We start from the raw sequence: 25,171 nt of genomic DNA, 5'->3' as shown, positions 1-25,171 counted from the left end.
TCCACTGTGCTCTGCCCAGCTCTTCAGATATTTGTTACAGTAAGTGAGAATGCAACAAAACTTACTGGTTAAGCAGAAACAATTGAAATCTCTATTTGTTAGAGAGGTTAATCCTGTTCAAAGCTTTTTAAAAGCTAATATCTCTGCACTGTTGCTAGTGCTGCTCAATGAGTCTGAGTCACAGGAGGCTTTGACAGCACCTCTCCACATTAAGACAAGTTCTGGAACAGATTTTGACAAGAACATTTGAAAATGTTATATATTGTAGCTTTAAATTAAACTGAAAAAGTGTACAGGCTTTGAGGGGCCAGCATTTTAAGACTTTTGAAAGGCCACACAATGGATGGAGTCGAGAATTCTGTTCTGTTTTGAACCTGAGCCATTTCATAACTCACACGGGTTCATCTTCAATGATACAGCTGAAAGGTTTGAATGCACTTGAGTGAAGCTGAGTAGACTGATAGATAGACAGAAGAGGGACAGGCTTAGGTGTCATGAGGTGTAGACCTCCTCACCCTGCAGTGTCAGTTTGGTATGCATGTGTGCCACACACCTACTGTACACTGACTCAAACATTCTAAAGTTTACTCTTTGCTACACAGACCCACAGCATGCAGTTCAGCTCACACAAGGGGTCCATTGTAAAAATCAGAGGAGAGAGTATAAAACAAAGCAAGAAGGAAAATTTGATTTTTTTTCTGTGTGAATGCAACCTGGTTCAGCTTTAATCTGTAAGAAGAGCAGGGTATATAATGACGCCTGACAGATTAAGGCCAGAACGATTCTCTCTCTGTTGCGCTCTGCAACAGAAGGGCCCTGCTAGCAAATCCCAGGCTTTAAAGCAGAGGAGGTTCGGGCAGCTTATGATGTAATCATGGCCCTGTCTGTCATGGCAGGAAGGCGGGGAGCTTTAGAGGACAGTGTAGAGGTTATTGAGTTTGGTGACAACTATGTCCTCACAAAAAAGGAGGCAAACATATTCTTAAAAAAAGGCCAGATAAAGTTTGTAAAGTTGTAACCTGTGAAACTCAAAAAGTCTAAAATAAAACTGTATGTTTCCTTTGCTATAATAAAAGAGGTGGAAATAGGCAATTTTCTTCACAAGTGAGCTTCTAGTCAGGAGTGAAAGTCACAAGTGAGCTTCTAGTCAGGAGTGATGTTCATTTTGAGGCCTAAATAAGATCATTTCAACAAAGTTAAACTTTGATGCTGCAGATATTTTGGCAACACAGTAAATTAATAATTAAAATATTGAAGCACCATGTTTCTCTCTTGCTACAGTGTTGCAGAGTTATAATGGTGTAACTGTTTCAATATTACTATTAAAGGTGCTAGTTGTGTTAACATGTTCACGTTAGCAAAGATACTTAGCTTTTAGCTAGCTTATGCCATAGCTGGCACATTATCAACATACAGCTGATTGTATTTGCATCTGGTATGTTTTGTTTTTATCTGTCTACTCTGTGCAGACTAGATTTGATTTCACAGACTGGTTTACATAAATGTTACTGGATATGATAACATCATTTTTTATATGAATGCTTGAAGAGGGTAACAAGTAGTTCAAATTTAAAGCCTGAAATAAAAGTGAAGTGATAAGTTTCACTGGGTTTGTCAGGGACTCTAAAACCATCATATTCAGGACTGGTTCCAGCCTGTCGGTGCATTAGCTTGTAACTGCTCTGGACTGAATTTGCAGTCATGTTTTTCAGTCTGACAAATATAAGCCTGATATTTACTGCTCTGTTTTAGTATTTGCCAACTTCTGAGAAAAATGTTCTTGCTAGATTCCCAATAGTCCTCTTCAACTTTGTCTACCCTTAGGAGCCCGACATGTACTGTAGCTATTGTAAAATAAGTTTATTGGGATTATGCTGTATATGGCCACTTGCATAGGTTGATAAGAGTTAGGAAATGGCACCATACATTAAACATGCAATATATCAAACCCAAACAATCAGCCAAGATGCTAAAGGCATTGCGGAGCTGCCCTTATTGCATGTAATCATTTAAATCAGTGTTAATATGAAAATTATTAACTAATGTAGCTTTAACAATTCGTGTATCCCTTGATGGTTAAGCCTTTTGGATGAACAGTGTACTGATAACCAAGACAGTAACATTATGAGTGGTAAACAGCAGCCATTTTATTGAACTTCATTTTTTTTAAATACATAGGTTTGGTGGGAGCTAAGTAGATTCTTAGCACACATTTTGAATGCAAGATTTAAAGAAATTATTTTTGATATTTACATCACAAATAATGCAACTCCTGTCCTACATGAGCAACTTCCTGTGATATACAAAGTGGTGTACGCCACCGAGGCCGAAATGACATATAAGGGAGTTCATGTAAAAAAATTAACATATACTGTAAATGCATACACAGTAAAGAAATTTGGTAGACAATGTGGCTGATTCAAGAAGTCAGCTCAGCCATCCAGCAGTATAAAACACATTGATGTACATCCTGAGTCTTCACAAATCTTGGCATGTGTGTGGACAACGGTAAAACAGCACAAAAAAGCACATTATAAGATAGTATTTTAGCATAATATTTTATCATCCAATGAGAAAAGTGGGTGTGTCCACAGCTCAGATGCTTACACTAAGACTTTTAGGTGAGCTGAGGGGGGAAATTTAGAACAGTGAGCAAGGAAACAGAGAGGGGTGATTTCTGACAATGGCACTGTAATGTAAATGTGTCCTAATAACAGAACATTTAGGCTAAAAGATGATACTGAAATCAAGCAGCAGTGGCTTTCCTCCTGGGTTTTTTGGTTCATCTTTGTTTTAAGTATAGGTTAATTGTAAAGAAATAAATTACTCAACATCACTGAGCTAAAAAAAAAGCAAAGCTAAATTGGGAAAAAAATTTACACCAACAAAAGCAATATCTTTACATAGTAAACACAATCCACTGATAACTGACTTTTCATTCTGCAGATGCGCATTTAAAAATATATTTGACATTGTACACAGCATGATGTCTTGGAAAACAGTAGGACAGACAAATCTCCAAGGTGGCCATTCAGTGCCTTCTACTCCTCCCAGGCTCCTAAGTGTCACTGCTCTAGGGTCACAACCTCCACTGCCTGGCCATCCAGCGTGACAGTGTTATCTATGCGTGTAGCCACAGGTGCCATGGCAACCTGGACAGGCCGGCTGCCTTGGGCAAGGCTTGTCACAACAGTCTGGTACATGCTGACTGGAATCTGGACCAGACCTGCAGAAAGGGAGTGTAACAGTTTGGATTTAGATACACAGGACCAACACCATTAATAATGCTAAGCAGGCACAAACAAGAAATCTTCTTATGAGAGTTTATGTCTGATGTGGTGCTTGGAAGGCAGTCGAGTCCAAGAGACAGGAGGCAGCCATGTTTCAGAGATGGCATTTCTGAACAATGGTCCAATTGAACGTCTTCAGCTACCCCCATACCCAGCTGTGAGTGCGTGCCTGTAGGGATTATTACTGCGGTCACGTGTGCCTCTTCCCCACCCTACAAGCTGTCAGTGTGACAGGAAGGCAAGAAGGTCAGTGTAGAGGATGGTAGTGGCTCACGTCCAGCCAGCTCCCATTACTGTGAGCTAAGAAGTTGGACATACCCAATAAACATTACACATGAATCCATTATATATACGTCCATATACCTGAGATGACACAGGGCTGTTTTCAAATATAGTATATTTTAATTCCTACAATATTTAAAAAAATTTTTTAGAGCAAAATATGAAATTCTACAACTTCATTATTAGCAATCTTATGTTTATTCAAAATAAAATGAGGCCCCATTTGTCAGGTTGGTAATATGGACTCTAGAAAAGCCTCTTCACTGGTGAATTGTGACAGGGTTAAACTGTCCTAACAGTAACTATGGAAGAGGGTTTACGGACCAAGGTGTCAGCCTGGCACGGTGATGTACAGAGACAGCACAGCTACTGAATGAAGTGCCTCACTTGGCCACGCAAACATGGTTACCAAGGCATTAAGGGCCATGCCTGGTGTGGCCCTATGTGTCAATTAGTGTGTATATGTCTGCATGTGATGTTTGGGCCAGTGCACTTCAAGCGGTGCTCTTCACTCCTATGTAGCGCTACACTACTAGCTAAGGTCAATAGTCAGAAGGAGGACTGGCTCTATTAGTTTTTGTAACTGAGCTCTTGCAGCCAAATGACTGCTTATGGTTTAGGAAGCAAGATTTCAACCAACAAAGGCTGTAGATGTTTGATTTAAAAAATTTGACTCAGTGTACAAACTGTCAAAAACAGACTGGCACACTAGACATATTTCTGCATTTAGCATAATGTTTTACTATGTACTTTTTGCTATTTTTAATTGTATGTGTTTATACATGTATAAAGTCAACCTAGAGGAACTAATTGCGTGTGCTGACAGCTGGCCTAGTGATTAGACCATGACTGATAATGGAGTGGGTCAAAGCTCTTTAGGAGGGCCCCTGAGGGACCTGTTCATGCCCCTGGACTGGTATACTTTAAAGAGCCTATGGCATGCTTTTCCCTGTTTTTTTTTGACTTATCTACAATGTTACAATGGTGAATTATCATCTTAGACATGACCTAAAGTGATCAGAGGATGTGGAGAAAAATACAGGGCCTGAGGCTACTGCATGTCTGGGAATATTCCTGTACAGGGGACTTACTGTTTTACCTGACCGGGTCTAACCTACAAGCAGCCGGCCAGTGAAGCCACCGCCGTGGTTGATGATAAGGTCATCAAGGCAGGACTCCCCCAGAGCACAGTACATGTTTGTTTTTACTGCTTGAGGCCACCGTGTCTGCCACATATGATGTGATGCCGGTTAACGAAAGGATTCTAACGATCCATGATGTTATTGCCGGTGCTACATTACCTGTTGGAATTAATTTCACTACTTTGGGACTGTATGTGGTTGTGTAGGGGAAGATGCAGTGACCACCAGTTGGTTTTACCAACCTTGGAGCAACTTGAGTGAGTGAGGGAGTGATGTTTCCACTGCTGGATGTGTGAGTTTGCTGGCTCTGACCCTGGACTGGAATATCGACCTGAGAGTGATACATGTTGAAATCAGACAACTGGCATTGTGTGCCGTTTGGTTTGTGACCAGTGCTCTTATTAAAGAGACAGTGTTCAGCTTTTACTCATCTGGCCTTATAACTGAGTTCACCCTGGACATTAGCTTTACATGCTGCCCCTGACAGTTGCATGTCTGTTAATGTGTTGTTTCTGTAACATTAGAGAGAATTGTTGTAAAGCTGGAGAAGTTACTAAAATATGGGGTTTCTCAATTACATGCTTTTTTTAGTGTTACACATCTCTTTTCATTGGTACATATACCGTTGTTTACCTATCTATGGAGGAGAAATTCAAATTAATTAATGCCCTCGTGGTTCGTTGTGCTGTTTGCTTTTAATGAAACACCGGCAGCAGAAGTTTTGTGCGTTCATGAACTGTCCTCTCGTTTTTAGGAAGTGACTGGTTTTATCGTTCTGAAATAATTACAGACTATTTGGAGTTATGAGGGATGCAAAGCTAATCTAGAGGTACTAAAATGAGCATTTCATGGGCACGTGTGTGTATTTACCTCATTGTAGGACGGAACTGATTAGAAGAAATCACCAATAATAACAAGATTGGGAGATTGACAAGATGAGAGACTAGCTAAACTTTGTCTGGGTAGAACTTCCTGTTTATTATTTATATTTGTGAGCGTTCGGAATTCGGGTGCTATAATTCAGTTGTTGTATCATTACATTTATTATAATTTACTATGATTCAAAATATTAATCTGCTACAATAAATGACTGAATTGCTAAATGATGCATCAAATCATGGACTCCAAAATCCAAACAAGAAATAATGAGACCATTAGCACCTCAATCAAACTTGTTTCAAACCAACTGCTTTTAAGACAGCAAATTCATATGCCTACCTATAAAACTGGTAAGTGTTAGGTCATAGTGTGCCAACAAAGAGAAAGCCAGGAGTCACTGGAAACACCGGGATAGTATAGAAAAATATCATTATGCTACTTATTGACAAGAAATAGCTTTACCTTTGAGGACACTGACTGAACACATGTCAAAAACGGTTACTAGTGTTATCCAACAAGGATGTGAGGCTGTCACTATAAACTGTTCCAGTCCCAGATGACACCTCCACAGCAGTGTATGCAGTAAACATGGAAGAAGGCTGACAAAAGGCTCATGCAGCTAATGTATCTTTAAAAGAAGGAAGTACTGCTACAAGACACACATACATCATCACAGAGTAGATTAGGGTGTAGGAGCACAGTGGCCTCACCACAGTGCTACTGAAGGGAAGCTTACACTTAGTGAGACTAATTAGAAATGTCTTCAATGGAACAATAACACAGTGAAATAAAGATTGGTTCCTATGTATTCGGCTGTGGCTGTTACATTCATTTATGCAGACAGCTGATGAAATATGATTTATTTAAATGTGCATAAATTCAGACAGAAGATCACCAGATCACAGAAGAAAGAAACAAATTCAACTTCTCTAGATGATGAACCCACTGTCTGAAGAATACACTGTGCGATAATAATCTACACACAGTTGAAAGAAAGAAGCTCTCAGCTCAGTAATTTAGTCTTTTGAGGTGTGTGTATTTTGGATGTTCATGTTCAGGTTGATGATAAAATTACAGATGAATATGTACCTGTGGCATCCTGAACCCCAGCCAGTGCCCCAACAGCAGCCGCTGTCTCTGCAAGGACAATCTGACCTCCACCTTGTAGGGTGGCCTCCGCAAGTGTTGCTACAGCATGGGCTGCTGCCTCACTGCAATACAAACAGACACATATGTTAGATGTTCACACACACGCACTGTCTGCTCACAAACGGCAAGGGTTATTAGAGAGATGTGGGTGAAGAGGTAGGAGTGCATGAGCTCTAAGAGGCTTTTCTAGTCTGGACTTATGGAGAATCTGTCACATCTTGCTAAAGGCCAGGTGCTACGGGTCTAACAAAGTAGTTTTATTAACCAGATCTCTCCAGTGGAATTACCGTGAGCCTATTACCACACCAGCGTTGTTATGAACTAATGGAACTGTTCACAGCTTGGTTGATAATCACTTTTGAGATAGAAATACAGATGGACAGATGAGTAGGAGGAGGAGCTGAGAAAATGCAGACAGTTATGATGCATTCATATCATGGCTGTATGTGGATAATATCCAACTAGATGTTCAGTAAGCTGATGGCAGTGGTATAAAATACTTCTTAGTAAGCCTCGGTGACAGTTTTTCTGTCCAGCAGTAACACTGTGTGCCAACTTGCTGTTCCACAAATTTGATAATTTCACCAAATTACAACCTGTTGTGAGGGATAGCTTTATTACATTGATGTGGAGTTGACAGTTAACACGCAGCAATAAAAGATCTTGCTAACTGTATTTTGCAGTTGACCGTTACGGATGAATTATGTCACGCGATATGGTGCCATTTTTGGTCACAATGTCAACACAGCAGAAAAGATGAGAGAAAGAGGCTTTATTCCCCCTCTGGAGCTGGAAAACAGAGACATAATGTTCCAGAGCCTGTAGAGCAGAGAGCCCAGAGTCGCTGAGCACAGGTAAACAGCAGCAGGAGAGGGAAGGAGAGGGGAGGGGAAGGAGACTCAGGTGGGTGCAGGTAACAAGCCCCGGTGGGACATACCCATACACATCGGATATTATTGCCTTGACAGTACTGCAGTGAAAATCCAGCTAACATCTAAGTACCTCACTAAGGCTAGCTGATGAATTTAGCAAGTTAAAAACCTGTAAGACCTGAAAGATCACAGATATCAAAACTATAGATGGGGAAGTTTCTCTATCACTGGCTAAATGACTGGAGGCTTTAATTTAAGCCAAAGACTAAAGAAAGCGACTTTGTTAATTCTCCAAGATCTGCGTGGCTGATTTCCCTTCAGAAAAACAACATCTATATAATCTGTACATACTTTACTGAATTTGTCACATTATTAAGCCATACTGTATTTATCACCTAGTGTTTTTTCATTACCAAAATTACACTAAGCTGTTAGCACAAGGAAATACTGTATGTGGCTGACAACCAATTTAATGCGTGTGCACCTCACAGGCTAATTAATTACATGCTGACCCAGGATCAGATGTAGCAGACTCACCTCCAGGGGACCTAAGTGACCTGCCCTGACAGTTGTCCCATTCTCATTCAGTTGCTGGAGGTGCCTGTGCAATTATGGATTCTTCTTACACTCTGCAGTATTTGCTGGCACTACTGCAAGTAAGTCAGCACCCAAGGGGGTTGTGTGAGTGAAAGCCAAACACAGAATCCTACAGTATATGAACATTCTGTACTAGAAAGTTGGTGACAGCTCAGCAGTGACACCTTTATGCCGTCACCTCTGCTTTTCTGTTGCTAGCAGTCCAATCCAATTTCTAACTATGCCTTTCTGATCTGATTCTGTAATTCTTGAACTCTTTCTTTTGACCTCTGCTGGCAAGTCGAGGTCTAGGCCATCTAAGGTGCTGCGTTACACTTGTGATTTAAAAGCCCAGTTTGCTCCAAAACTGCAAAAATTGAACATTCAGTTTTTCATCACCTGTTGAGAGCCATTGTGACAGTGGCTCCAGGTTGAATCTCCTGACTGGCAACAACAGCAGCTTCAGCCAGAGATGCTACCGCCTGTGTGGCCTCTGATGCTTGAGTGGTTTGGATTGTCATCTCCCCGCCCTGGAGGGTTGCCCAGTTCTGCTCCACCTGGAGAGAAATATAATTTACTGCAGAAGGTAGCTGACCATCAGCATGGCATTAGAAGAGTTGTGAAAAATTGCTGTTATTGGATTGGCGGTCCTCTGGCTTGTGTTTTGATGCACTTAACAAAAATCACTTCATTTGCTGCAGTAAATATTTTTATTTGTCATTAAGGCATTAGTGGCAACTCTCTTCAGTTAATGGATTTATGAAATTAAAAAGTTGTTGACCTGGGCTTTATTAGTGCAGTTATGAAGAAAAAAAACTGCACACTTGTAGGTTACATATTTTGAGTGGCAGTGTATGCAGCCTATGATCAGAATGTGTGTTTATATAAAAAGTGATTTAGAGGTTTGTGCATGTTGGCGATACCTCTCCATCAGTCACAGTGGAGTAGTTAACCTGTGCCACCGTCACACCAGGCAGCTCTGAGGCATCTGCCAGAGTGGCAACTGTGTGTCCTGTGCCAACCTGAGCGAGATACAGTCCCAAAATACAGAAAGAGAACACCAAGTGTATTAAACTTTAGTAAAACTAAATAGGATTGTGACTTTAAAAAGGTCCACAAATGATCAAACTACAAAAAGAAAAAAAAAAAAAAACCTGAATAAGCGAGACTGTTCCATCAGGGTTGTTGATGGTCTGTACTACAGTCTGTGAGGGCACAAGGTGAGCGATGCCCTGCGCTGTGGTCAAGTGGTGCTGAGTGGTTGTTGATGTAACTATCTGGTGGTCTTCAAAAGCATACAACAGATCCTCACGGCCATGTTGCTTGTAGCAGTTCTTCACAATGGTCCGCAGAGCCTGCGTCCAAGACACCTGGGGAAGTAAAAATATGAGTTCATGAGTATAATTTAACTGATGCCAGACAATGAATGCCAGATTATCTACTGTCCCACAGGTAACTGGTGGTCAGGATATAGAGTGTCTATAGATGCCAGGTCATCAGATACTATTTACACCTGAAATAGGCAGACGTGGCACCATTTGGAAAATGCTTTTTACTATTTTACCTCAAATATACAATGTAGAAATGGAGGCTTAAGAAGAATAAAGGTTATTTGAAGCAGGGGAGAAGTGAAATACAGTATTTCCCTGTGGGTACCAACAAAGTATGACATTATCACATCAATTTTTTTCTCACCCTCTGTTTCTGCTCCTCTGTGCGGACATCGCTGCGGACATTGGCCCAAGGGATGTCCTCAGGCCACCACACTGGCTTGCAGCTCTCCTTACCCCAGCCAGGCTTCCCTCGGCCTGTTGAGTACTTCAGCATCTCTGGGATGAATGCTCGCAGCTGGGCCTGAAGCAAAACACAGATGCATGGAGACAGAGTTGACGCAAACATCAAAACTCTAACACGGTGAGCACACACGCCCTTGAGCAGGAAGCAGGAGGCTTGTATTGATCGGGTACCTGCTGGCAGGTGCTGAGGTGGTCAAGGTCTATAAATAGAAGCACACTTTCTAAAAGGAGACCAAAGCACTCATATTTATTAACAGATCAATCTATGGCTGTGGCTCCAGCCTGGTGCATTAGACAGATACCAAGGGAATAACAGGGGTGGTTCGACACAGTTCAGCAATCAAACTGTCCCAGCACAAGCTCCAGTACACTCAGTGTAAGTATTCATAAGGATACGCGGGTCAATTTTGTTAAAAAGAAAATCTATATCAAACAAAAACATTAGATTAACTTTGATCACTCATGACATGCTATTTTATGGAGTTGTGCACAGACTCAAATCACACTTTCATTACTGTGAATTGACTGTATTGCTGAGTGTGTCCACTACACTTGAGCATACCATTCACAAACAATAAAGTAAGAGAACCAAGTCTTTTTAGTGCAGGTCAATAGCAATAATACAAAAATATGGGCGAAAATTTCATTTTTAAATTTTTAATCTTCTCCCCTGGGAGACTTGTTAAATAATATGTATTCATGTAACAAGCTATTACAAATCCCACTTCATTCATCTCGCTTTGGAAATAGCTGGATTAATAAAACCAGTCTTAAAATAGCAGCTGGGTACTTGAAATTGGTTCATTCATGAACCCTGATGTTATATTAAGTGGGCAATTTATTAGGAAAACCTAGCTAAAGCTAATCCTACAGTATAGTAATAAATTCTACCTTCATCAAGGTTATAATGTTCAGTTCTTTTGAACCTAATGGAGAGAGGTGTTGATTAACTCATAATGTATGGTCTTTCTAGAGAACGCGGTGAGGTTGAACTGTAATGTGTTATACTTCGAGGTCTAATATTTAGTTTTAGCTAGGGTTACCTGATACACTACCACCTGAGTAGGGGCTTAATGAAAGCAGATAACCCAGAAAGAGCTGACCATAGACCTAGTCTATTTTTAATTGCTTTTGAGTGATGAGTGCCTCCTTTCCTTTATTTCTTTCTTTATCTGCCATGTTGCACAGGAGGCCTTCTGAAGTTGTGACCCAAATCAGCGAGACGGAGTGCATGGTGGCCGTAATCTAATCTAATTTACTTGCTATTGATCATCCTCTAGCATACATACTTCAGTGAGCAGCATGCAAAGCCATTCACCATCACCACAACACTTCTAGAATAGGCATACACTCCCACTCACTGACAAGTGGGGGTGGGGTTCAGTGCCAATGTCCTCAGTGTCCTGGTAATATGCAAGCATCACCAAAGGATTATATTGCACAATGAGGCACTGCAGTGTCTGGCTGCCTTGACATCATGGACTAAATTTGGTTCCAGGAGAAATAAATCCCCCCCAAGCCCCCTTTCCAACTCACACTCACAAACCATCAATACACAGTTCTTCATCACATCACATAGAGATAGAGAGATATGGCAAAATGGATCTTGATAGAAAATGGATGTTTGTTATTTTACCACAGCAGCTTTAGAAAAACAAAGGCTGCCACCACTGGGCTGACAACTTGGATTAGCGAGGAAAAAAGAACTTAGTAGCAAAAAGATTCTTATATTTCCACCAATGAAACGGTGGGTGAATGTGGCTGTGTGTGCAAGGCCAGATGGCCTAATTACAGCGACTCCTAAGTTAAGTGGCATGTTGTCCTCACACCCACTACCCTACCCCCCAATCCTAATCCCGCTAGCAATGGTCCAATCAGCATTCAGGAAGGTGGCTATGTTGCCAGGTCCCTGGCCCTAACAAGGCTAGGGGGTAATTATGGGCTCAGGCCAGACCCAGGATCACCTGCTACAGATGCTCCATATATCAGGCCATGGCATCTGCCTATATCACCTCATTTATTTAGTTATACGATTTATTCAGATGCACAAAACCTACTGCAGATGTTTGCAGAGAAGAAATTAAAGGCACTCCTGATATGCATCAGGAGAACTATGTTTCAATGATTTCTTTTTCATTGCAGAGCTCTCATCTTCATGCTTGCCATTTCCACAGTTCAGCCTTGCCTAGAGAGACTGGACAACATCCTGTCTCCAATGCATGACACACATACCTCTAAAACCCCCCACCCACACCTTTCTACCTGGCTTGGCCAAGCTAAGTGAGGCAATAGGTTACTCACAATAATATCATCCTACAACCTCCAGAAAAACAAGCGCCAACTAAGAGAGGCCCTCCGAGGACTTGTCTTGCCCTGGGATTGGCTACTTTGCTCCAAGGGTTGAGGACTGTCTCTGAGGGCTGCTGTCATACTGGTTACTCTGATGATGATCCAGAGAATGCGTCAGCACTGGGATGGCAGAGTAAACAAGCTGGGCTCCCTTGGGTGAAGAGAGGACTCAGGCTGCCTGTAGTGCTAATGTTGTAGTGAAAGGCCAACCAAGAGCAGTCTACTCTGCACTTACTCTCAGAACTTGTGGATCAAAGGCAGAAGGTTTGGCTTGTTTTCAGAAGCAACCACTACTTATACAGGAGGCATACCATTTGCCTGATTTACAAAGCTGATAGTTAAGCTCTTCTTCACAACAGACATGAGACACAGTCTGTGATTCTGATTTGTTGCCAACTGGTGCCCTCTGCTGGGAATGCAGACATTGTGTTTGTTTCTCAGAGAATGACAGGGCATTTTGAATTTGTCAGTTTCTACAAAGGAGCAGCTGTATACAGTGGTCCCTCGCTATAACACGGTTCACCTTTCGCGGCCTCGCAGTTTCGCGGATTTTTTTAGTGCAATTTTGCATGCTTTTTGCATGCCGTGTCTCCTGTACAGTACAGAATGCGTTCAGCTTGCCAAATTTACATAAATCTTCGATCGCTAGCAGTGTGACTCTGAAGTGCTGTACTGTATGTTTGCAAGTTTTCTCCCCAACAAACCCCACAATGTCGACGAAACGTCAAAGGGACCTGCGGTAGCACCCAGAAGGCAGAGGAAGATGCTAACCATCCCACACGAAGGTTAGAACTTTGAGAGTGTTTAAACCAGAGAGAAAAGTGTGAAAATGTTAATGCCTGTCCGAGAAAAGTGTATAAAGTGTGTAGTGAGGGGTTTTACAGCCTTAAAACATCTATAATCATTGTAAAAAATAAAGCTGACTACTTCACGGATTTCGCCTATTGCGGGTTATTTTTAGAACGTAACTCCCACGATTAACGAGGGACCACTGTAATACCAAAATATACAAGGCTCTTTTAATTAGGCGGTTTGGACCATAACAGATAAACAGACAGCACTGAGCCTGACCTGGGTCATCTTGTCCACAGAGACAGGGATGCCATCAATGGTGAGGGGTGGCAGCTCTGAGGCCAGCTCTCCACCAGCAGGAGCATGTTCAGCCAAAGCGTTCTCCAGATCCTCCAACATCATACTCTTATACTTCCTCACCTGGAGGACAGAAACAGTTGTGGAACAGTGTTTCTGTTTAGTGCTGGAACTACTTGCTAATTATCAGTTAAAATGACAGAAAATGAACAGAATCCATTTGTAGATCAACATGTGTTAAACATGCTATAACTAACACACCCACCACATTCTCCAGAGGAGCAGCACCAAAAACCTTGAACACTGGGTTTGGTTTGGAGGGAGAGATACACAGCACTATGGCCTGTTGACCCACTCTGGTGGTGTACTCATCCAGTGTGGCTCTTAGTTTCCTGTAAGCATACATCAACATTTATTTTCTGCTTCAGAATAAAAGCAACAAAGATACACCATGTCTCGGAGAGATATTTCTGGCATTGTAGCTGTTGAAGGACAATACACAGGAGAGGGATTAGGGAGAATTTGTTTTCTTGGTGCTTAAAGCTCACCTGAGCAGACGGGTCTGCTGCCTCTTGCGGATTGACGGGTTTGATTCAAAGATGTGAGGCCTTTTTCTTTTCTTACCAGTTGCTACAGCAGCAGCAGCTGCCATGCCTACTGGCCCTGAGAGAGAGGGAGAGAGCGAGAGGGAGAGAGAGAGAACAAGCTTGTGTGTTGGTAAGACTACAGAAAGGTTATCCAAACAAACACCATACTGTAGTTTGTGTAACTGTAGCCTTTTCAATTATTTTTAATTAAGATTTTAACAGTTTTCAGAAATGCATGGCTTATAAGGTTGTTATTATTCTTCAGTTTGATTTGGATTCATGGCGGCCACAACTTTGTCAGGTGCTTGACAGATGGCAGCATACTGCAGTGACACTACCTCCACAAAACAGTGCACTGGCACCACCTGTTGTTCAGTTAACAGCATTATATGTGTATGTTTTACTTGATCTCAGATTCAAGAGATGGGTGATAAGAACACCAGCTAAAAACACACACACAGCACAGAATGTCTGGTTTGGTATGTGCAAATGAGCCTTTCTCCCTTTTGGAACAACCAAATGCAGGTGAGCAGTGAGTCCGCTCACCTGCAGCAGCCAGGTGGGCGGTGACCTCATCTGTGCCAGCCGAGTTGAGGATGTCCGTGTCATCATAAGGATCATCATCTGGTGAAGATGTTGAGTCTTCCTCAGCACTCATCATGGACGTTTCAGTGTATGTGGACACGTGTACCTATACACAGTAATCAACCAGGTAAATCGGGTATACGTCTCTAAACAAAATATCATGATACTCATTTGTGGCTTCAGTCTTTATATAACATCTATTAATAACTGAATGTGCTATGAAAGATGATTATGTCTTCATCCTTCCTGTTATTATTGTTATAAATGCACCTGCTGGACCTGGCTGACAGCACTGGCCTCGATGGTGGTCATGGGTTCTGCTGAATGAACAGCATGATCCTCCATTATTGGCCACCTGGTCTACACAGCTAGATACAGTACAATGGCTGAGGAGAGGACATAAAGAAAAAATGCAGATGAGTATATGTATACAGTAACTATTACTGCAAATTCTACTATTATTTATATTGCAAGATGTACTTTGTCATGTGACAGAATAACTCTATCACACCAATCACAAAACTCAGGCTTATTCTATGAATACAATATGTAGGTAAACATAACTGGAATTAAAACTAACACAGACTCATCAGAAATGCTTATATTTATGTGAATTTGAGTGCGTAAATTCAAATTTATGGATTTCCTGAGACCATTAAACTCTACAAACTGAAGACATAACTGTGAGCATGCACAGCAGGTACTTTCATTTTTTATTTTTCCAGTAAGTGGTACAGTACTTATAAATCTCCTCACTACTGTCAAAAAGTGTATATTAATAATATAGAGATATGTCTGTAGTTGTTTGTATTGTTAAAGTGCAGTCATTGCACCACTGATGCTCTGCTTCGAGGGGGCTTCATACCAGATCAATAAGGAATTATATTTGTAATGTTACTGTAATCAAAAGCATAAAAGTAATGTCTGATTTCCCTGTTTATTGTGTCAGATCATAGGTCTTACAAGAAATAAATTAGCAAGATATGTATTCAATAAATTGTGCCATGCAATATTTACCATTGTTTAAATTCAAGTGACTGAAAGGTCATTCCTAATGTTTAAAGAGTAGGTAAGAAAAGTGCAGTCAATGTATGAAAGGGAGAATGTCTACTCATTGGTGAAGTGTGTGTGGAGTGAAGAGCCATACAGTTAGACAGAAGTGGGAAAATCTCACAAAAAGTTCATACAGTATGCATTTGTTGAATTTGAAACACATGACTTTTTATATGGTCAGCCTGGACACCCTTTTGAATGAAATGAACCACTGCGGCAATTTAATTGGGACAAACTGTTCACTTGATTCATAATGGGGAGCTGATTTAAGCAATATTTATTTGAATATATCTGTTTAATGCACAACTGCTTTCTCTTTGAAAGAGGGACAGAAAAAGAAAAATGACAAAACGTTAAGTAGTCAAAAGTCTCACATTAAGTGCAGCCAGATAACTGTACTCCATATATCCACTGTACGAACTAACTACATGGGCTGTAGCTGCTGAGAGGACCAACACGATGATGCACGAACTGCTGCACGACTTACAATAACACTGACATGCTATCTTATCCATGGTCTGCAGTAAGGGTTATTTTTCCACAGCACCTACAGTAGAACGTGTGCATATATTCCTGTATTAAATAGGTACAGTTAGTTATATTACTCAAGTGTTACAGTGTTGTAATGTTGTCCGACTTGCCGGTTGACGACTGACCATCTGAGCTAACGTTAAACTAGCAATGTCCTACATTTGGCTAAGTAGCTAGCTGGCTAACAATTTTGCGTTGTAGTTTAGGTCATCTCAATGGACATGGACGCTGACTCAGAAAAACAAATGTTTTGATGCTCCCCGAACATAAATTATTTTGCTGTACAATGAAAGGTAAAGCTCAGTAACACCATAGCTCCCATAAAACCCGTACAATATGAAACAAAACAGTTACGACAGGCCCTACGGCCTGCGTCTCATCCAGAGCTATTCTACTTTATCTCGGCTTATTGTCGATACGCGCCTAAAACACGATTCCCCTCTTTCGCCCCAACGCTGCCGGGTTCGATGATGCGGCTGCGCCGGGGCTGAAATAAATGGAGATTGCGCGGTAGGGCACTAACCTCAGAGCGGCTGCGCTGCTTCGGGCCTGCGCCGTACAGCAGGGATGGAGCCCAGCTCTAATGGAGGACAGAGTGGAACCAGACAGCAGCAAACACCGCGCGCATGCAATAACGATCTACACTAATGATGCCTTCAGGTGCCCCTCCCGAGTTTCTGTCTCCAGGACTCGCAGTCATACACGTTGAAGTGCTTTTAGTGACAAGTATCACAACAGACAGGCGCTAAAATCTCTTGTCTAAGTGGCCATCCTTTCATTTAACTTACTGGGTGTCATTGAAACGGCACAGCTGATCGTCTGATGATGACATACTAGCGCGACGAAGGCTACTGATGCATTAGTAAAGTAAACTGTATTTTGATTTCTTATTCCGCACATTTTGCAAAACCTGTAGCTATATGTTTTAAATCAGCGATTCAGTTGAAGATAGCTACTTAATACGTTAATCGAGGGATATTTTAAGGGAGGTAAGTTTTCAGACATTATACTTAATTAGTAATGACCAAACTCAAAAAGCATTTGTAGTTTGTTGCCAAACCAGTATTACAAAACGCATAAAAACAAATAATATACTAATTTATTGGAAGTGCAACATTAAAAACACTAAAAAGGTAATATAACTATATATATTCTCACTTCATTCACGAATGTAGGACCATTGGGTATCATACCCCCCCAAAGCACAATGCCTGTCCCGTGTTTTTACTGAATAAAGATCCATCCGTTTCCTTCATTCACGCACTCTCTTAGTGCCATTATTTCCGACAGTCGCTGAATGCCACATAAGACCTAGCAAGCCACGCCCCCTTTCTTCCCGCACACTGAGCTTCTGGCGTAGTTGTACGCTGACAGACTGAAGTTGTGGTAAATGTTATTTGCTTGCTACAAAACAAACAAAAAGTATTTAAGGTTAGTTGTGTAGTGTTAACAAAAGCGCATATCTCAATAAAACAAAAAACTTGACTGCTAAGAAAAACGACGCTGGACGAAAGCAAGTTTTTCCAGGTTACCCCAATCAGCTGCACCTGTGTCATTCAGGTATATGGCTGTTTTCCCACATGAACCCATTGAATCTCCTAATAGATTATATTTGTACATTTGTACTTTTTAAGTTTGTTAAAAATATATCTACAAGCCACATTTATTATAGGCATCAAATCCGTACTTCAACAGAGGTTTGATCTATGAAGGTAGATCTTTTATTTTATTTTATTTTTTTACCGAAGTATGAAGTGAAACTTCAAGAATCGCATATGTTTTTTACTGTGCAAATTTTATTTCCAAAAACGTATGTAATGAGGGAACGGTAAAAGTAAGCATTTCACTACCAACATATATTGTTTATTATAGCCTTTATGGTTCTCTGTATCTCGTAAATTATTATATTTTCCCATATTTTGTCTCTATTGGTGGCAGACATTAGGCTACTGTATATCTACAAGTAACTGGCCTTTTTTGATACTTTAAACCTGACCCATTTTGTTCTTCAAACAGGTATAAAGGACATAAGATGTACGTAGGCCTTCTACTTATACAGATCTGCTAAAATGACATGTTCTGTGGAAAAGCTGCCTGACAGAATAATCAGCTAAGTTTTATGATGATTTCCTACTTTTAAAGTGAGAATTATTTAGTATTTTACAACCATAATATACTTAATTAGTTTTAATGCTCCAGTAATATATCACAGACCAGCTATCCACAACTTTAACAGACCTCAAGAGGGCTGCATTGCATAACAAATCACACTTTGAGCTCAGACCTCAGGCTCTCAGGTTCCCATAGTTTGCTGTAACAGGAGATGGCATCATTTATGCGGCTCTCTGCAGGTGCCCTGTCTTCAAGATGATGGATGTTTTATATTAGAGTGTGGTGACAGCAGCTTATGTTTGTGTCTCTCTAAATGTCATCAAGTGTCATATTCAGTAATTTGCCATGAGAGCTGCAGAGTGACTCCACAGCTTTCAGACTGCTACTGACCTTCATTCCACTTTGTCACCCCTTTGTCTTTTCTGTCTTTGCTTTACATATCTGCAGACAGGGTGCTTTATTATCAGTGTGGTGTCTACTAATGCAACTTGGTGGACAAACGACGGTCAGAAACAAATGGGTACACATTACTCTGTTACTTATGAGGGTTTTAGGCTAGGCCAGGTTAAACCTTGTCACAAGCCACAGTACAAGTACACAGCCAGTGAAATACAGTTGGTATCTAACCAAAAGTACAAAATGCCTGTTTATAAATAAGTGCAGTAAAAAAAAGCGGAATTTGTTGTTTTCTCCGTAGATTTTTACCTGGCTTTACATTTGGCTTTCTGACTCATTTAAGTATTATATCTTGCCTTCTGGTCTGCAGATCATATTAGAGTAATAGCTGTTTTTCAGATACTGATTTTGCAGTTGTTTGCTTCTCAAGGACACTGCAGTGGAGAACAGTTTCTGTTAGGTAGTTGACGGTGTGATGTAGATGGAGTGCAAAGATGGGGAGTGTTAATGAACCAAGCACCTATTATTTGGTCCTATTCTGCTCTCTCTTTTGTGGGCTGTGGTTGTGTATAGATAGCACTTGCAGCCTGGGCGTCTGGAATCAATAATGGATGTAATTGGTGAAGTCAAAGTGAGGATAATTGAAGGTAATTGTGTGGACCATCACTAGCCTTAGAGTGAGGTCAAGATAACAGAGAGAAGTAGAAGGTGGTGAGGATGGAAGAAAATGATTATCACTGTAGCAAGTCTTATACATAGCATAATTTAACATACAATATATTTCCATGGTACTAATACCTCTGCGGTGTTCAGTTGTTACTTTTTAAAGCTACAGTTTTTAAAACCTAAAAACCAAAATACAAAATGCATCTTTAAAGCTACAGTTTTTAAAAGAGTTATCAACCTAAAAACCAAAATACAAAATGCATTTTTACCCCATGGACAGAGACCCCATACACTAAGTATATTGCACAGTTCAGATAAACTTTAATAAAGAAGTCAACAGTGATGAAGATCACAAATATTAAGCTAGGTCTTTTGCCTTTCTTTGTCCCCAAATGGCATAGACCAGCTCGGTTGGTAAACACTAGCATTTAGCACAGTCTACAGATAATGCATTATATGATTATATGACCCCTCTGTCAAGCTCCTAAAGTTTGCAGATGACACAACAGTCATTGGTCTCATTCGAGACGATGACGAGTCAGCCTACAGATGGGAGGTTGAGCAGCTGGTCCTGTGGTGTAGCCGCGACAACTTGGAGCTGAACACGCTCAAAACAGTGGAGATGACAGTGGACTTCAGGAAGAGCCCCCCCACCTTTTTTTCCCCCAGGCTGTTGCTCTGATGAACACTTAACCCACGACAGTATGACTGGACAATAACCCTCAGTGCAATACCTGTAAATATACCTCGTACAGATTATAGAGACTTGTACAGGTCTCTAGTTCTTAAGTACTCTGTTTTATCCCTAATTGTCTAATTTCATTGAACATTCCTTTGTTGTCTGCATTGTTTACTGTCTGTTTATACTGCTTTTTCTGCATTGTTTGCACTGTTTGTTGATGTTAATACAGCTATTTTGTTATATTACACAGCTTTATGCTGGTTTACTGTTTGCACATTGAGAGCTGATGTACCTGAGTCAAATTCCTCTTGTGTCCAACACACCTGGCCAATAAAGCTGATTCTGATTTCTGACATTTAAAGTTCACTTTTTAAATGGTTGAAACCATTTGGAGCTGCAGGTGTTGCCTTGTGCTACATTAATTTTAACAGTTTGTGATTCCCTCTGTATTAAATCTCTTGGGTTCCCAGGTAATTTTCAGTTCTCCTTAATATTTTTCTTGTCACTTAAACAGCTTTTACATGCTAGGATATCATGTTGCCACTCTGTGTGTTCTGTTTTTCCTTCTCATTTGTACAGCCATGTTATTGTACAGCTAAGGAGTTGTACTGTAGTGGTTCTTGGATGCTTGCTTTGCTTAAGGGCACCTTAACAGTAGCATGTGTGTACAGCTTATGTATTCACTTGTTTGGACTAAATAATTTCAGCCAGGAGATACAGTATTGTTCAAAATAATAGCAGTACAATGTGACTAACCAGAATAATCCAGGTTTTTAGTATATTTTTTATTGCTACATGGCAAACAAGTTACCAGTAGGTGCAGTAGATTCTCAGAAAGCAAACAAGACCCAGCATTCATGATATGCACGCTCTTAAGGCTGTGCAACTGGGCAATTAGTTGAAAGGGGTGTGTTCAAAAAAATAGCAGTGTCTGCCGTTGACTGTACAAACACAAAACTATGTTGTACAAACGTTTTTGTTTCTAGGATTTAGCAATCCTGTGAATCACTAAACTAATATTTAGTTGTATGACCACAGTTTGTTATAACTGCTTCACATCTGTGTGGCATGGAGTCAACCAACTTGTGGCACCTTTCAGCTGTTATTACACTCCATGATTCTTTAACAACATTCCACAATTCATTTACATTTCTTGGTTTTGCTTCAGAAACAGCATTTTTGATATCACCCCACAAGTTCTCGATTGGATTAAGGTCCGGGGATTGGGCTGGCCACTCCATAACATTAATTTTGTTGGTTTGGAACCAACACTTTGCTCGTTTACTAGTGTGTTTGGGGTCATTGTCTTGTTGAAACAACCATTTCAAGGGCATGTCCTCTTCAGCATAAGGCAACATGACCTCTTCAAGTATTTTGACATATGCAAACTGATCCATGATCCCTGGTATGCGATAAATAGGCCCAACACCATAGTAGGAGAAACATGCCCATATCATGATGCTTGCACCACCATGCTTCACTGTCTTCACTGTGTACTGTGGCTTGAATTCAGAGTTTGGGGGTCATCTCACAAACTGTCTGTGGCCCTTGGACCCAAAAAGAACAATTTTACTCTCATCAGTCCACAAAATGTTCCTCCATTTCTCTTTAGGCCAGTTGATGTGTTCTTTGGCAAATTGTAACCTCTTCTGCACATGCCTTTTTTTTTCCCCGGACCTTAATCCAATCGAGAACTTGTGGGGTGATATCAAAAATGCTGTTTCTGAAGCAAAACCAAGAAATGTAAATGAATTGTGGAATGTTGTTAAAGAATCATGGAGTGGAATAACAGCTGAAAGGTGCCACAAGTTGGTTGACTCCATGCCACACAGATGTGAAGCAGTTATAAAAAACTGTGGTCATACAACTAAATATTAGTTTAGTGATTCACAGGATTGCTAAATCCTAGAAACAAAAACGTTTGTACAAAATAGTTTTGTGTTTGTACAGTCAACGGCAGACACTGCTATTTTTTTGAACACACCCCTTTCAACTAATTGCCCAATTGCACAGCCTTAAGAGCGTGCATATCATGAATGCTGGGTCTTGTTTGCTTTCTGAGAATCTACTGCACCTACTGGTAACTTGTTTGCCATGTAGCAATAAAAAATATACTAAAAACCTGGATTATTCTGGTTAGTCACATTGTACTGCTATTATTTTGAACAATACTGTATTTAAACAGGCAACTAAATATAAAGCCAGAGAAGGACTTGGCAGCCTGCCTCAGGTGTACCCCGCCTCTCGCCCAGTGTCAGCTGGCATTGCCCCCCACCAAAGACCCTGTTCAGGGTAAGCGGTATAAGAGATGGATGGATGGATGGATTTATTTATTTTTTTGTGTCCCCCATGGTTGCTGGGCTGTGGGAGCAGGTAGGGTAGGAGAAATATGCTAAGTGGTCAGCAGGGGGCACTGAAGTACCATGAATTAACCTAAATCCCAACTGCTTTAGAAACTTTATTGCTGCTCTGCAGAGTCATACCCATTGAATGACATGGTACATTCATTCATATTTCCCACTGAGAGCATTCAGAGATTGCTGCCATCTTGTAGCAAACTTAATTCAAGATCTTGTTGTGTGAATTATATCAAACTTGTATGTTATTTTGCAGCTGAAATGACTTTCTGTTGCAAAACATACATGTAGTTTGTGTTAGCAACAAATAAGTGAAAGGATGTGTAATCTTTAGTTTATTTGCACAGTAAAAACATCTAACACTTAGCAGTGGGAAGAGAAAATAAAAGATCCTGTGCTGGTGAGTAAACAAAGCACAAATCTTAGATGAGTAAGTGTAAATGCAGTGATACAACAACAACAATAGTCACCTGCTTTGATGTTACAGCCAAGGGTTTCCAGGTGCTCATACAACTTCACAGCTCTGCTGTCATTGGCTGGCTCAGAGGTAGCCACACCCGTTCTTCTTCAGGTAGATCTGGGTCCCTGGAGGATTTGGGGAAGGGTGTTGTCAGTGATGAATGCTCTTTGTAATCTGGCGGGATAATATACTGGAGGTGCTTTGGTTGTTTCTCTGCAAATGACCAGACAGCTAAGGGAATGTGAATAGTTGGAGAACATTTGGAATACCTTAGATACAAAGCACTTAGTATTGGTGTCATATTTTGGCTCTAGTTTTCTGTTTACCTGCTGCAGGACATCTTTCATAATGTTTCAGTCTCATTTTAACCATCTGCTCTCCCTCTCTCCTCTACCCTCCTGCTACTGTAACGTGCCCTGTATTACCTGTCTTTTCACTATCAGAGGTACTTTTGAGTAAATGCAAGATGAATAAAATGATTCAGAACAGAGTAAATGCATTTGAATTTGAGAGTGAGTGAGCATGCTACTATATATGAGTTGGGAAGAGAGGAGAGAGCAGTGTTTTCATTACAGATAATCAAGTCAAGGCTTTGCCTTTATTCTCCAAGCACAGCCTGTTGTCAATAGAAACAGGAGTGTAGAGAGGATGATAACAAAGGGCAAGAAAAACTGGATAAAGGGAAAACAAGCAGACAGCGTAAAAGGAAGATGGTGAAAACACCCATCAGTGGGTTGTCTTTCTTTCCTCTTTCATGATGTGTCCCCATGCCTAGTTGGAAATGTAGTGTAGGAAATGAACCTGTTTTTGTAGATTTATTTTTACAATGTTCAGCATTAGCAGAAGGTATTGTGCAGACATCCAGGACAAGAGCCATGGAGAGCAGAGAGGAGAACAGAAGGACATGAATGCATGAAAAAGGACTGAAATTCAGTGAAGGGAAAATTTCATTGTCATGAGTCTGCATACTTTGATATAAAAAGATATGCCACAGGTGTACTTTGATGTCTCTTCACACATAGTGATTGTTGTGACCAAGATAATTAGGCCCCTGTCGGCTTCTGTTGTGCCATGAATGCTTGTTTCAGCACCTGCCAAATGGGAGTATAGCCTCATAAAGCAAGGCTACTGTACATCTTGCAAGCAGTTTTTCACTGCACGATTGAACACCATGAACAAAGCAGAAAGTGCTTGCTAGTGTTGCTTGGCTAGGGCTACCAGGGCACCTGGGAAAAGCAAGTGCTGAAGAAAGGTGCCATTTCACCTGCAAAGATGTGTGGATTTATCAGCACTCCCCAGTCTCTGCTGTGCTGAGTATACTGGATATTTGCAGGGAGTTACAAGGTCAGATTGTGATGATGCTGATGATGGTATCATTATTATTATGGCACTTATGGTGCTTGGACATTTAAGCCACAAGAGACACTTGTGGGTAGAAAAGAAAATGAGAGACAGAAATGATCTGCTCGTAGCTGAAAAAGGTTCAGGTTTCTGTCTTTTAGGTAATTACTGTCTCTGACTCTGCCTGTGTTGCCAAGCATCACATCTACATCATCACAGGAAACCCCTAAGCTTCAGCAGTACATTTCTAGCCCACCTTAGACTTTTCGCTTGCTACAGTCAGTTAACATAGCTGCAGTCCTTAGTTGCACAATACATTTTTGGCAAGAAATACTATTAGTTACAAACTTAACCATAATTCTTGTCAAGCTGTAATAGAAAACATGGTAATATATTCACTTGCTGTCTACTGTTTTAACTCAAATAAGCCTTGTTTAAATGCTTGGACGAAGTGCATATTTTGATGCCACTGACTCTCTGTCACACTTAATTGTGCAATATTTTCTCTTTTGACATAATGAGCACCATTAAGTTATGACTCACTACATTATAGAGCTTTTGGTGTTTTTTTGCCTGTGCTAATTTAGTAACAGGTACTGCTGTCATGCTGTGTGCTTGTAGAGTAGAACAGTGCTTTAAAGCATTGTTTGATTCTCCATGTGGTCTACAGTAAAGATAGTGGTTCTCTTATTATGTGATGTGTGACACTGACTTTCAGCACTTTGCTTCACACTTAATGAACAAAATAATTTTGCCATCAAAACAGTTTTTTTGTGTATACCTCTACAGCAGCACCATCTGCTTCACATCATAGCCAAAATTCCCTAATGCTGATCCATTGGAAACTGAAGAAAAAGAGCTGACAGTAACTGTGTTTTTAAAGGCCAGCCACTTTCCATCCCATCCATCCATTTTCCTCCGCTTATCCGGAACCGGGTCACGGGGTCAGCAGTCTAAGCAAAGATGCCCAGACTTCC

At 40.7% G+C, this 25,171-nt stretch overlaps 1 protein-coding gene across 3 annotated transcripts; it reads right to left on the bottom strand.

Annotated features, from left to right (window-relative positions):
• Window positions 1-2,131: 2,131 nt before the first annotated feature.
• On the bottom strand, window positions 2,132-16,989 carry nrf1 (nuclear respiratory factor 1). 3 transcript variants are annotated; one of them, XM_020599663.1, is made up of 12 exons: window positions 16,969-16,989; window positions 14,867-14,982; window positions 14,558-14,702; window positions 13,973-14,087; window positions 13,690-13,816; window positions 13,407-13,547; window positions 9,886-10,044; window positions 9,345-9,560; window positions 9,114-9,212; window positions 8,590-8,747; window positions 6,683-6,804; window positions 2,132-3,226 (listed from the first exon to the last, which is right to left on the bottom strand). In XM_020599663.1, the coding sequence occupies exons 2-12, from the start codon at window positions 14,939-14,941 to the stop codon at window positions 3,066-3,068; spliced, it is 1,518 nt and encodes a 505-aa protein (XP_020455319.1). In that variant the 5' UTR covers window positions 14,942-14,982; window positions 16,969-16,989; the 3' UTR covers window positions 2,132-3,065. The 3 variants fall into 3 exon arrangements, with proteins under 3 accessions (XP_020455319.1, XP_020455318.1, XP_020455320.1); XM_020599662.1 differs by lacking the exon at window positions 16,969-16,989 and adding an exon at window positions 16,704-16,945; XM_020599664.1 differs by lacking the exons at window positions 14,867-14,982; window positions 16,969-16,989 and adding an exon at window positions 16,704-16,943.
• Between the last annotated feature and the right edge of the window lie 8,182 nt (window positions 16,990-25,171).

The sequence above is a fragment of the Monopterus albus genome, unplaced genomic scaffold, assembly GCF_001952655.1.
Source record: "Monopterus albus unplaced genomic scaffold, M_albus_1.0 scaffold41.1, whole genome shotgun sequence".
NCBI lineage: Eukaryota > Metazoa > Chordata > Actinopteri > Synbranchiformes > Synbranchidae > Monopterus > Monopterus albus.
This window is presented reverse-complemented; position numbering and strand designations above follow the sequence as displayed.